The sequence below is a fragment of the Mus musculus genome, chromosome X, assembly GCF_000001635.26.
Source record: "Mus musculus strain C57BL/6J chromosome X, GRCm38.p6 C57BL/6J".
Taxonomy (NCBI): domain Eukaryota; kingdom Metazoa; phylum Chordata; class Mammalia; order Rodentia; family Muridae; genus Mus; species Mus musculus.
This window is the reverse complement of record NC_000086.7, coordinates 134,567,747-134,581,407: the sequence shown is the minus strand read 5'-3', so window position 1 is coordinate 134,581,407 and position 13,661 is coordinate 134,567,747. Positions and strand designations below refer to the sequence as shown.

At 41.7% G+C, this 13,661-nt stretch overlaps 1 protein-coding gene across 4 annotated transcripts in view; it reads left to right on the top strand.

Moving 5' to 3' along the window:
- Btk (Bruton agammaglobulinemia tyrosine kinase) overlaps positions 1–13,661 on the top strand; it is a 41,295-nt gene that overhangs the window by 2,221 nt on the left and 25,413 nt on the right. For all 4 annotated transcript variants that reach the window (XM_006528483.4, XM_006528485.4, XM_006528484.4 and 1 more), the window contains 3 exons: positions 7,321–7,491; positions 8,101–8,199; positions 12,435–12,503. In XM_006528483.4, coding sequence (XP_006528546.1) covers positions 7,351–7,491; positions 8,101–8,199; positions 12,435–12,503 — 309 coding nt within the window. In that variant the 5' untranslated portion in view covers positions 7,321–7,350. The remainder of the gene's footprint in view (positions 1–7,320; positions 7,492–8,100; positions 8,200–12,434; positions 12,504–13,661) is intronic.

Genomic DNA, 13,661 nt, shown 5'->3' with positions numbered 1-13,661 from the left:
GTGTCAAACTTGTCCTTCTGCCTTACTCACCTGCATGCTAGGATGACATGAGGACATTGTCACATCCACCTGACTTCTATTTTATTTAGGCTGTTTAATCTATTTGCTGCTTATTGCTGTTGATGTTTTGTTTAGAATCTTTGCAAATGCCTTATGGGGAGAACTAGTGTAACTTTCCGTCTACTTGTAGGGTCTTGGTGCAACTGAAGCAGGCGCTATGATGTGTTGTTTCCATCTGAGCAAATTTCCTATAAAGTATCTTATCAGTTGTCTGGAGCCATAGCAGGAAGTCACTTAGATACATGTCATCTGAAACCCAAAGTTTGGACGTTCTCCAAAGGGTCATCTGGATCGGTGTCTCTACTTTTCTCTCAGCAATGCTGAGGTCTCATTGCTAACCCCTGAGGATAAGGGATGGCTAGAATTCAGCGTATAACAGAACATAAGAAGAGCTGGAGGAGGCGGTACAGACTTGTAATCCCAGCACTCACGAGGCTGAGGCAGGAGGGTTGCCTAGAGTTCCAGACCAACCTGAATTACAGGGGAAGACCTTGTTTCAAGGAGGAGGAGGAGGAGGAGGAGGAAGTAGTTGTTGTTATGGAGGAGACTTTGACTTTTTTGTACTCCAAACCTGCTTGGTTATGCATGAAGACATCAGGGGAGGGGGAGGGGACACACCTCTGAGGAGCTTGAAACAATTGGGCCACGTGTAACTTTCAGTTTGTTGCGGAGGTTTATGTACAGTAATGGAGCATCGTCTTAGAACGTTATAAACCTGGAATGTCTAAACACGGGCATCCTTCCCCACTGCCCACTCCCTGAAAGCCCTCTTCAAATAAGCCCCGAAATGCAAAAACTTCGGGTTATACAGTTCACACTGCTGACCTTCTCCAAAATGAGAATCCAGCCTCACTCCTATGAAGAAATTGTAGAGAGTTACGAGGAATTGAGTTTTAGACAAATGGAGGATTAAAATAAACTGGCGTGTGAAAAAGTTAGTGTAGAATAAAGCCAGAGTTTAAAAAAAAATGACTGAAAAGTGATGTGAAAATGAAATAAAGATGTAGAGGAAAAGAACTCAGTTTCTCAAAGCATGCTGTTAGGATCAGAAATTGGTACACTAGTTCTGGAGAGTAGTTTGGCAACATGTAGCAAAATGTACACACAATTTTTCACATTCCTTTATATATTGTGGTGTGTCTGCATGTGTTTATGGCATGTGTGTCTTTTTGTCTTACGTCTGTGTGTACATGGTGTGTGTATGTGGTTTCATGGTACATATATATATATATATATGTGTGTGTGTGTGTGTGTGTGTGTGTGTGTGTGTGTGTGTATGTGTGTGTGTGTGTGTGTATGTCAGTATATATATGACATATGTGCCTGTATTTGGGATGTGTGTGGGTATTTGTGTGTGTGGTGTCTGTATAGTGAATATGCATGCACAAGTGTGTGCTGATGATGCCTTCACAGAGTGTCAGAGTTACAGGACGCTTGATATGGATGCTCAGAGCTGAACTTGGGTCCTCTGGAAGAGCAGCAAGCACCTTTCTTATCTGCTGAGCCATCTCTCCAATTCCTCATCCTCATTAGTATTATTATTGTTGTTCTTTCTCTTGTTATTTAGATTTTGAGACCCGGTTTCACTGTGTAGCCCAGGCTGACCTTAAACTCACTATATGATCCTCCTGCCTCAGCCTCCTGAGTGCTGAGATGACACTCATACTTCCCAGCCATGGCTAGGAATAATGGTAAAGACAAATCTTAGAGCCGGGCAGTGGTGGCACACATCTTTAATCCCAGCACTTGGGAGGCAGAGGCAGGCCTGGTCTACAGAGTGAGTTCCAGGACGGCCAGGGCCACACAGAGAAACAACAAACAAACAAACAAACAAACACCCTTAGAACCTTTTTTTTTTACAAGATGTATGGTGCATGGATTGATGAATGGATATATAGATAATCTTAAATATAAGCAAACTACACATAACATGTGCAATATGATTCCAAGTTTAATAAGAAAAATGCACAGAAAAAAAGAAAAAAGATGCCAAAATTCTAACACATCTATCTATCTATCTAAAGTTTGTAATTGATTTTTTTATTTTTAATGTCCTTAAACTTGAAACATTTTCTACAACGAATTTGCATTATTTTGACATAATAGGGAAAAATAAGTGTTTACCCAAAGGGAAACAAAAACTCAGTTGAAAAATAAACCCAATAAAAGGGAAGTCTTCATCATGAATTTGGTCACAAAGTGAGTAGGTTTCAGTCGAGTCCGAGCAGCGATTCCTGAGAACTTACAGCTAACAAGTGGGTTGCTTTGATGCTATGGGCATGACATTGTAAAGACCTTTCTTCTGCCCCAGTATGATGATACATGCCTTTAATTCCAGCACTTGGGGAGGCAGAGGCAGGGGAATCTTATGAGTTTAAAGACAGCTTGATGTACATAGAGTTCCAGGACAGCCAGGGCTATGTAGTGAGACCTTCTCAAAGAAAAGAGAAAAGAAAAGAAAAGAAAAGAAAAGAAAAGAAAAGAAAAGAAAAGAAAAGAAAAGAGAAGAGAAGAGAAGAGAAAAGAAAAGAAAAGAAAAGAGCCAGTGGGTTTACTATCACCACATAAACTGGGTATGGGGATGCAGACCTATAATCCCAACACTCAGCAGGTGGAGGAAAGAGAAGATCAGAAGGCCATGGTCATCCTTGACTACATAGAAAGTTTAATAACAACCTAGCTAAATGTAACCTTGTGGGGGGGGGAGGGAGATCAACCTGGGAAGTAATAGCATGCTACAGCAACTGCAAGATACAGCAGGAGCTAGAGATGGATGAAGGTGGACAAGGTACACAGTCACACACGTATTAGCTTCATTAGGTTTGTTGTCAAGAACAAATGAAATAAGCCATGGAAGACGTTGGTCAGAAGCTGGGACGTGGGGCTCAGGGGCAGAGCTCTAGCTTAGTGTGCACAAGGTCCTGAGTTTCCTCCCCAGCAGCACAAGCATAAATGGCAAAATAATATAAAGTGCCTGACAGGTAGACGACACTAGAACAGGAGTTCTTTTCCATTTCCTTACAGAGGAAAAAAAAAATCGAAATAGCCAGATGCTTGATGGCCAATTACCAAGAGCTTTAAAGGAGAACTAATGAGAAAAGGCTACTTCTTTGATGTTCTGGTTAAGTAGTTCTATTGGAGTACTATTGACTCATAGCTTTCTCATCAACCGTCTTCAATCATAGGCAAGCTGGCTCATTTACTGCATATTGCGCCAGTGTGGTTTCTAGTAGTGCTCCATCTTATCATAAGCAAGGATAATTGCCAGTAATGCTTTCATTTATTGACTCTTCAAGTGCTATCACTATTAATGCCTCGGCATAGTGCAGTTTGTATGCTAACTGAACTCTTACTAATAGGCTTCCTCTTTTTTAATTCTACTGCTGCATGTAGAGCCGAGGGGCTGCAGAAAAGGTGGCTATGTATATTCCTTGTATTTGGATTGTAATAACGTGACAACACTATATGTCACACAACCAACTCAGATTTTCTCCCTTTCTCATCACCTATATGAGCCTCTCTCAGTACATGTGACATTTCTGTTACTTCCGTTTCCACCTAGTCTCTTATTCCTTGACTAACATGTGCAAGGTCAGCTCTATTGTGTATTTTTTTTTTTTTTTTGGTGTGTGTTTGGATGGCCTCTATTGGTCAATGAAATTGCTAGAGGCAAAAATTAGAGCTTCCCATAATAAGTAGCTCCAAGGCTCTTACCTGCTATCAAAGAGCTGCACTGTGCCAGCCTTCTGGAAGACACTGAGATAGATGCTTCTTCTCTTATATTATTGGCTAGTAGACCTAAGGAAGAGCTACCATATTTTTAGGTTGTATGAGTCTGGATTGCATCCTAAGGAAAGGAAGAAGAACAAAGGGATAGCAAACCATGGTCATTCCAGTAACTATGCAGTTCAATGGTCTAGAGGTAGAGACCATCTCACTTCTTGCTCAGAGGGCCATGGTGGCTACTTCCTCATATGTAGACCAGCACTGAACCTTTCCTCAACACAAGCACTTGAGAGAGACAGACAGAAGTCTTCCTCTTGTACAAATTGGATTTGTTCAAGGAAGGAAGGGAGGGAGGAAGGGAGGGAGAGAGAGAAAGAGAGAGAAAGAGAGAGAAAGAGAGAGAGAGAGAGAGAGAGAGAGAGGAAGGAAGGAAGGAAGGAAGGAAGGAAGAAAGAAAGAAAGAAAGAAAGAAAGAAAGAAAGAAAGAAAGAAAGAAAGAAAGACAGGCAGAGGCAACAGCAGCACATGTCTTACAGTACATAAGAGCAGGTATCAGGACTGAAACTGATACTGGGTCTAAGCAGGGAATGTGTCCACTTAGAGCACTCAGCATAATTGAAGGTAAAAGCACTTTACTCTCTAGCACACACACTAATGGATATGGTTCCTTGGGATGCTTTTGACCCTCTACTGCTTATGCTACTCAATTTCCTTAGGGTTTTATTTTGCCTTCCGTAATTTGGGTCTTTGATTATGAAGAGGTACTTGGTTGTAATTCATCATGAAGCAAGAGTGATATTATAACAAATGACTTAGTAATTAATAAGTAATAATGACTTATTAATTACAATCAATAATTAATCATACATCATTGATTGCAATTAATAAATAATAGCTTATTAATTACAATTAATAAGTAATAACCAAATAATAAGTAACAATGACTTATTACTCCATGACATAGCAGTTAATAAGACGAGTATAAGGTTTGCCATGCTACCACTACTTGTGAGTAATGAAGAATTATGCTATTAAGTGGAAATTTGGAGTTTGAGCTGAAACTGAAGGTAGGACTGATGGCCTGTCACTCTGGTGGGAGTCCATTTTAGGCAGAAGGCAATTAAGGGGACTTATGGGCTGGAGAGATGGCTCAGTGGTTAAGAGCAATGACTGCTCTTCCAGAGGTCCTGAGTTCAAATCCCAGCAACCACATGGTGGCTCACAACCATCTGTAATGGGATCTGATGCCCTCTTCTGGTGTGTCTGAAGACAGCGACAGTGTACTTATATATAATAATAAATAAATCTTAAAAAAAGAAAGAAAGGGGAGTTATATAGCAAGGTGAATGGAAACATTTGCATTTCTACATCATTTCTTTCTAAAGATTACCAACAAAATATTAACCCAACCCACTGCCAGAAGGCGGCGGCAGCTGTGCCGTAGACAGAAGGCAGAGATCATTCTGACAGTCTTGTAATCCATTTTTATCTTCTCAGCATGGTAATACAGCTGTCTACACCACAGGAAAGAGCAAAACAACTGTACATAGCACCAAACTTTAATTAAAAACCAAAAAGCCAAACCAAACCAAAACCCCCCTTGCTCTCCCTGCTTTAAAAAAAAAATCACCTTTTCAGAGGAAAAAAAAAAAACAATAAAAGTCCCAACTTTACTTATTTGGCTTTTATAGTGCGACCAAAAGCAAAAGGTATTTCCTGAAAACAAAAGTCTGCACTCCTTGCAGGGAACGAGCCTCTGATTATAAACAAAGCTCCAAGGAGATATAATGAATTTTTTGTTACTCTGTGGTCCATTTTTATGACTATCATCTTTTCACATATGTTTCTAGTGAAAGTTTAGAATTGTTAGGTAGAGAGAGAGAGAGAGTCTGTCTGTCTGTCTGTCTGTCTGTCTGAAGAAGTCATTGTTGAGCTGTGCCTGGCATGGCAGGCCTGTAATCTAGATAGCACTGTAGATGCTGAAGCAGCAGGATTGATGTGATGTCTAGGTCTGGGTCTGCCTGGACTACCAAATGAGTTGAAGGTCAGCATGAGCTATGCTGGGGCATCAATCTTCAGCACCACAGAAAAGCATTTGATGGTTTTGTGGAATGTTCTGGAGTATTCTAAGCACTGTTCTTCCAAAATGAGCACAGCTGGCATCCTTAACAGCAACATAGTTATGTCACTTGTTTTAAAAATAGATGTTATTTTAGTGTATGATTATGAGTGTTTTGCCTGGGGCTGGTGAGATGGCTCAGTGGTAAGAGCACCCGACTGTTCTTCTGAAGGTCCAGAGTTCAAATCCCAGCAACCACATGGTGGCTCACAACCATCTGTAACAAGATCTGACGCCCTCTTGTGGTGTGTCTGAAGACAAGTACAGTGTACTTACATGTAATAAATAAATAAATCTTTAAAAAAAAATGAGTGTTTTGCCTGCAGTAACATATATGCACCACTAGCATGCCTGATGCCCAAGGAAGTCAGAAGAAGGCACCACATCTCCTGGAACTGGGGTTACAAGTGGTTGTGAGCCATCATCTGGGTGCTGGAAACTGAATGCTGGTTTTCTGCATGAGCAACAAGTTCTCTTAACCACTGCTCCATTGATGCATCATTTATACCTCGTGCCATCTAAAAGAAACTGTCTAAGGGAAGGGGAGAGGGAGGCCAAAGTGCTAAATTACTGTAGGAAAGCTGGTCTCAGCTTGAAAACGAAGCTTCTCTCCTTTATACCCTGGTTAGCTGACAATGGGCTAAATCACCTGGATGGTAGTCACTGTGTATTTATAAGTATAGGTGATGACGTATGTTTTAGCTACAGACCTGAGTGAGTCCAATTTTGAAAAATTACATCATTGTTTAGGATCCTGGGAACTGAAAGTTTAATATCTGCCTTAGTGGTTTCTGGTACTTGAATTATCCCTTCTGAGAATACCAGGGTCAACAGTTTCACCGAAAATGTTGCTGTTTACAGATTAGAAACATGTGTCATAAAGGGGTAAGTAGTGTAAAGTGGTGTCTAGACATTACTGACCACCCAGGGCTATGTTGTCGGGCTCTAGAGCATTCAGTTCCCTTACCCAAGAAGCCCAGTTTTGTAAACTCACCATGTAGAATCAATCCCCTGGTTAAATAGTATGAGTTTGGGCTGGAGAGAAGGCTCAGTGGTTAAGAGCACTGACTGCTCTTCCACAGGTCCTGAGTTCAATTCCCAGCAACCACATGGTGGCTCACAGCCATCTGTAAAGGGATCCGATGCCCTCTTGCGGCATGCAGGTGTACATGCAGATAGAGCACTCACACATAAAATAAATAAATCTTTTTAAAAAAAATAGTATGCGTTCACTGTACTTGAAATTTGACCAAGATGGGGGGACTGTGGAAGAAGGAGCTCAGGCAGAAAGAAACAAGATTCCCTGCTAGCGTTGTATATTTGTGTTTTGTTTACAACAGGGAGCAGGGCTGAGGCAGAACCAGGTAGGACAAAGATGACTATGCTAGAACCTTAAAAACTTTCCTTATCCACAGTACACAAACAAGTTCCAGAGAGAGGAAGCCATGGCTGCAGTGATACTGGAGAGCATCTTTCTGAAGCGCTCCCAGCAGAAAAAGAAAACATCACCTTTAAACTTCAAGAAGCGCCTGTTTCTCTTGACTGTACACAAACTTTCATACTATGAATATGACTTTGAACGTGGGGTAAGTTTCCCAAATGAGAAGTCCAAATTTCACCATAGTCTTGGATCTTCTGTGAGAAATGAGATATGTGGTAGGTAGGAACTTAGTAGAGCTAAGTACATCAAACTTGAAAACATATTTCCTAGCCTAGGAGTAGGCACAGTCATGGCAGGGGAAAAGTCAAATATGTTAAGAAGCTGTTCAGAATGTCTTACCATGGAATTGTGTGGTTAGTAAGAACTCACTCTATGCTTCTTGAGAATGAAATCCAAGAATTTGACATTGCGTTTTTATTTCTGGAACAATAATGCATATAATCATTTATTCTTCTATGTTATCTGCTTCCCATTTGGCATTTAAAGGTTAAATAAAATGCTGGATTTGTTTAAAACTAACAGGTTCTGCCAGGCACAGTGGCACATACTTTTAGTCCCGGCACTCAGGTTTACACAGTGAGTTCTAGGCCAGCCAGGGCTACATTGTGAGACCTTGAGTCAAAAACAAAAAACCAGGTTCTTTTAGGCTGCCAGTACCACCTCACCACAGAGGGTGATTAGATACCTGTGTAAACATCTGGTGGCTCGATCACTCGTAACCTTTCTCCATTTTCTTCCTCATTCTTTCCTTCAGAGAAGAGGCAGTAAGAAAGGTTCAATAGATGTTGAGAAGATCACCTGTGTTGAAACAGTAATTCCTGAAAAAAATCCCCCACCAGAAAGACAGATTCCGGTAAGATGAGACCCATGTCAAAGAGAGGGGGCTGCAGATTGTAAGGCACTGGGAACTCTCAAATACTCCAATCCAATGGTGGTGGCGTAGTGTGGTATAGAATGCAGTTTTGGTTCCTTAGAAAATTCTTCACCGGGAGCCAGCAAGATTGCCCAGTAAGGAGGGGAACTTGTTTCCAAGCCTGATGACTTGAATTCTATCCCAGAAAATCGTCCTCTCACCTCCTCATGAGAACTGTGCCTCACATGTGGACACACACACACGAAGCAGAAAGCAAGAATGCAAGAAAAATACTTTTTTGCATTCAGGCTGAGAGATAATAAACTGTGTGCCACAGCAAGCCCAAGGGCTTGGGAATCACCAGAACTCACCCAAAGCCAGAGCTGGTAGAGGACACACATCTGCAAAAGCAGTCCTCCGATGGCAAGGTGGACACAGCGGAACTCCTGGAAGCTCAAGGTCCAACTAGTCTGACATATGAAAACGTGACCATGCCAGGCAGTGGTGGCTCATGCCTTTAATCCCAGCACTTGGGAGGCAGAGGCAGGTGGATTTCTGAGTTCGAGGCCAGCCTGGTCTACAGAGTGAGTTACAGGACAGCCAGGGTTACACAGAGAAACCCTGTCTCGAAAAACCAAAAAGAGAGAGAGAGAGAGAGAGAGAGAGAGAGAGAGAGAGAGAGAGAGAGAAAGTAACCATGTCTCAAAGAAGGTGGGAGGTGAGGACTGATAGCCACGACTGTCCTCTGACCTCCACAGGCAGGCAGGCTCCTGCAAATCCATCCATCCATCCACCCATCCATAGAGAGATTTTAAAAACTGCTTTCTTTTTTTTGAAGATTTATTTTTAAATGTGTATTGTGTTTATATGTATGTATATAGGTGGTTATGCATGTTATTATATATATATATATATATATATATATATGCATATATATACATACTCATATACATTATATAATTAGAATACAATACAACTATATAGCTTGATTTATTTTCTTTAAGAGGGACTTGATGTTTTAGATTTTTTTCTGGGTGTGTGTGGCATAAGTGTATACAAACACATGTGCACCTGTTTAAGTGTATGTGGGAGCCAGATAGCTTTCTCTGACACTCTCCTTCTTTTCTTTGTAAATTTTTAGAATTATATTTATCTCTTTATTTATGTATTTATGTCCGTATTTATTTATTTAGTCATTCATTATTTATTTGAGACAGAGTCTTACCATGTAGTGCTTGCTAGCCAGGAAGTCACTCTGTAGACCAGGCTGAATTTAAACCCAGAAATTTACCTGCCTCTGCCCGCTCAGTGCTAGGATTAAAAGCATGTGCTAGCATACCCAGCTGCACTTGGTTTGTTTGCTTGCTTGTTGCATGTAAGTGGGTAGGTGCAAACCTACACAGTGTGACTGGAAGCCAGGGGACAACTCGTGGAAATCAGTTCTTGCCTTCCACCACGAAGTTCCTGGAGATTGAACTCAGGTCATCAGGCTTGGTGACAAGTGCCTTGACTCTCCTAGCCACTTAGGGAACTGGAATTACAGACATTTATAAATTGCCATGTTGGTGTTGAGAATCAAATCCAGGTTCTTTGAAAAAGCATCCAAACCATTGAGCCATCTCCTCCAGAACTCTCTCTCTACCGCCCCCTTTTAAGGTTTACTATTTTGTGAATGTTTGTGTACATGTATGTGTACCACATGCATGCCTGGTACCTCTGTGCAGTGGCCAGAACACTGCATCAGTTCTGATGTTGGATGGTTCCCCTGGAACTAAAGTTGCAGGCAGTTATGAGCCTCCATGTAGGTATTGTGAACCAAATACGGGTCCTTTGCAAGATTAGCAAATACTCTACTTTTTCTGGTTTTTCAAGCAGAGGTGTGTGTGTGTGTGTGTGTGTGTGTGTGTGTGTGTGTGTGTGTGTTTTCTGTAGACCAGTCTGGCCTTAAACTCACAGAGATCCATCTGTCTCTGCCTCCCTAGTGCTGGGATTAAAGGTATATGCCACTTCCACCTGATTTAGCAAGTGCTCTTAACTACTGAGCCATCTTCTGCCCCAAACATTTCTTAAGGTACTTGAGTGTTTTGCCTACATGTCTATAAAAATGCAGTGTGTGCATGTCTGGTGTGAATGAGGGCCAGAAAAGGGTGTCAGATACACTGGGCATTGAAGTTGCAGGTAGTGTGGGACCTGAGACATAAACTTAGACCTCTGCAAGAACAGGCAGTAGTCTTAACTGTTGAGCCATCTCTCCAACCCCAATAATGCTTTTATTATTTTTTATTATATTCCATTTCATTTTTTAGATGTTGAAAACTACACGGGATGTGTTTCTACCCATTCTTTTTTTGGGGGGTGGTGGTGATGGTTCAAGACAGGGTTTCTCTGTGTAGCCCTGGCTGTCCTGAAACTCACTCTGTAGATCAGTATGGCCTCAATCTCAGAAATCCGCCTGCCTCTGCCTCCCAAGTGCTGGGATTAAAGGCGTGCACCACCACTGCCCGGATCCTGTTTGTATTTTTGACAGTCTCCCTCTGTAGCCCAGGTAGCCCAGGTTGGCTCAAAGTCCCTCTATACCCAGGCTCCCAAGCCCTGAGATTACAGCTGTGTACCATCACACCCACATCCTCATTTCTCTCTGATTGTTTTTTTCTGCAATGCTGGTAATTGAGTCCAGAACATCATGTGTATAAGGAAGCACTCTAGCACTGAGGTACAGCCCCAGTCCATCATAGTTCTCCTTTCATCTTATTTGCTTAAATCCATCCGAACTTAGTTAGCGTGTTATATGAAATAGCTTTCTAATTCCTAGCACCAATTGTTGAGAAACTACACTTTCGCTCATGATGTGAAATGTCTATGGGTCTATTGGAATGGAAGGGATCATTAAATTACTTTGGCACCTGGAGAGATGGCTCAGTAGTTAAAAGCACTTGTTGCTCTTGCAGAGGCATAAGTACAGTTCTTAAAATCCACAGTGGATGGCTCACCATCACCAGAACTCCAGGTCCAGGGAAAAGCATGCTGTTTTCTGGCATCTATAGAGTAGACATATAGATATAAAATAAATATATTTTTTAAATATAAAGGTCTGACATTTTTGCTAGAGTTTTTTTGTTTTGTTTTGTTTTGTTTTTTTGTTTTTTTGTTTTTTTTTTTTTTGATGGCATGGTAGAAGATTTTTAGTACTAAAGGATACCTGGAAACGAGCAGCACCTCTATCATACTTACTTAGTTACACCATGGCCAAAACAACGTATAAAAGAAAATGTTTAGGGGCTGGAGAGATGGCTCTGCGGTTAAGAGGACTGTCTGCTTTCCAGAGGTCCTGAGTTCAATTCCCAGCAACCAATGGTGGCTCACAACCATCTATAATGCAATCTGATGCCCTCTTCTGGCATGCAAGTATACATGCAGATAGAGCACTCATACATAAATAAATAAACATTAAGAAAAGAAAAGAAGCCAGGCGTGGTGACGCAGGCCTTTAATCACAGCACTCGGGAGGCAGAGGCAGGCGGATTTTTGAGTTTGAGGCCAGCCTGGTCTACAGAGTGAGCTCCAGGACAGCCAGGGCTATATAGAGAAACCCTGTCTTGAAAAACAAAACAAAAAAAGAAGAAAGAAAAGAAAAGAAAAGAAAAGAAAAGAAAAGAAAAGAAAAGAAAAGAAAGGAAAATGTTTAATTTGGGGCTTATGGTTTCAAAGGGGTAGAATCTATGATGGTGGAGCAAAGGTATGTACAGAGGAACAGCTGAGAGCTCACATCATGATCCACACTTCAGAATGTGGACCTGAAGCTGATAGGCTGAAAATGAGTCATTTGAAACCCCCAAACCTACCCCCCCCCCAGTGACATACCTCCTCCAAGAAAACCACACTTCGACTGGGCGGTGGTGGCACATGCCTTTGATCCCAGCACTTGGGAGGCAGAGGCAGGTGGATTTCTGAATTCGAGGCCAGCCTGGTGTGTAGAGTGAGTTCCAGGACAGTCAGGGCTATACAGAGAAACCCTGTCTCGAAAAACAAAAACAAAAACAAAAACAAAAAACAAAAAAAGAAGAAGAAAGAAAGAAAGAAAGAAAGAAAGAAGAAAACCATACTTCCTAGTCCTTCCCATAAGTCCCACCACCCACAGACCAAGTATTCAAATTCATGAGCCAATGGAGGCCATTCGCATCCAAACCACCACAGCATCCATAAGTAATCAACCCTACTTCCTTTTTTCATTACAGAGGAGAGGTGAGGAGTCTAGTGAAATGGAACAGATTTCAATCATTGAAAGGTTCCCGTACCCATTCCAGGTGAGTCATTTTATCTAGTGCACTCTGAAAACGCCTCTGTAATGAAGTCATTCGGAATAAGTTGAAGGATACTAGGTCCCAGTGAGCCGAAATTGACGTTGTCAAGGAAGACATGTTAAGGAACCAGGCCTGTTTGGTCCAGTGCACAGTATACCAGTCACTAAGCTGAGTTTCCAAGAGAGAAAGAGTTTACTTATAAGGCAGTCAGTTGTAGAAGTAGGAGATGAATGTCTCAAATAGTCTTCTCTGCTGGGGTTGGAGGACATTTATTGAAACTGTAAGCAGGGCAACATAAGGTATGGAGACAGGTGGTTAAAGATAATCAGCTGTTGGCAAATGCACAATCAATTGTCATGGCTCTTCATGGGAGACATGTTCAGAAAATGGTATAATCCGAGGGTGAAGTTTTCATCGCTATTAGACCAATCGTTGAGAATCTGCACAGGCACAAGGGAAGAGCCAATGGTTTCTTCTAATTTCCCCTCTCCATCCTAGCCCTTCTCTCTCTCTCAGCCCACTCTCTGTCCCTCGGAAGCCCCTCTCCTAACCTTCTCCCCCTCTGTCTTCCTCTCCCTCCGGACCCCACCTCCCTTTTAGTCCTCTCCCTCTCTGTCCTAAACTCTCCCTCCTAATCTTCCTCTTCTCACCTTCACCCACTTAAAAAATGATGAGCTCGCTCCATGAGATGTAAGGCAGGTCTCAAACTTCTCAAACTTCTACCATAGCCTCCCGGCTGCTGGGATTACAGGCTTACTAACAATTGCTACCACACCCAATCACAACTGGTAATTCTGGTTGGTAAGAGACCTTGGAGGTCCTTGAAAGGTAACCCAGGCAACAATTATTACAATTAATCTTCTATCAGAGGTCTTTAAAGCAAAGCTGGGGCTGGCTGATATATACCTCAGCTGTGTTATTGGCAGGATTAATGGGTTTTTTTTGAAGTCAAATAAAAGCAAAGAAAAGGTAGGTTAGTGTAAATGAGATTAGCCCAGCTGTGTTTGTTGACTAATAATGACATGTTAGGATTCTGTCCTTCTATGGAGTCTCAGACATCTCTATGTCTTATTCTTTGAATGCCAACATTCATGAGAATGGCTCTCAGATCCTTCCAAGATACTTCTGAGCTGCAAATGACATATATTTACTATGGGAAAC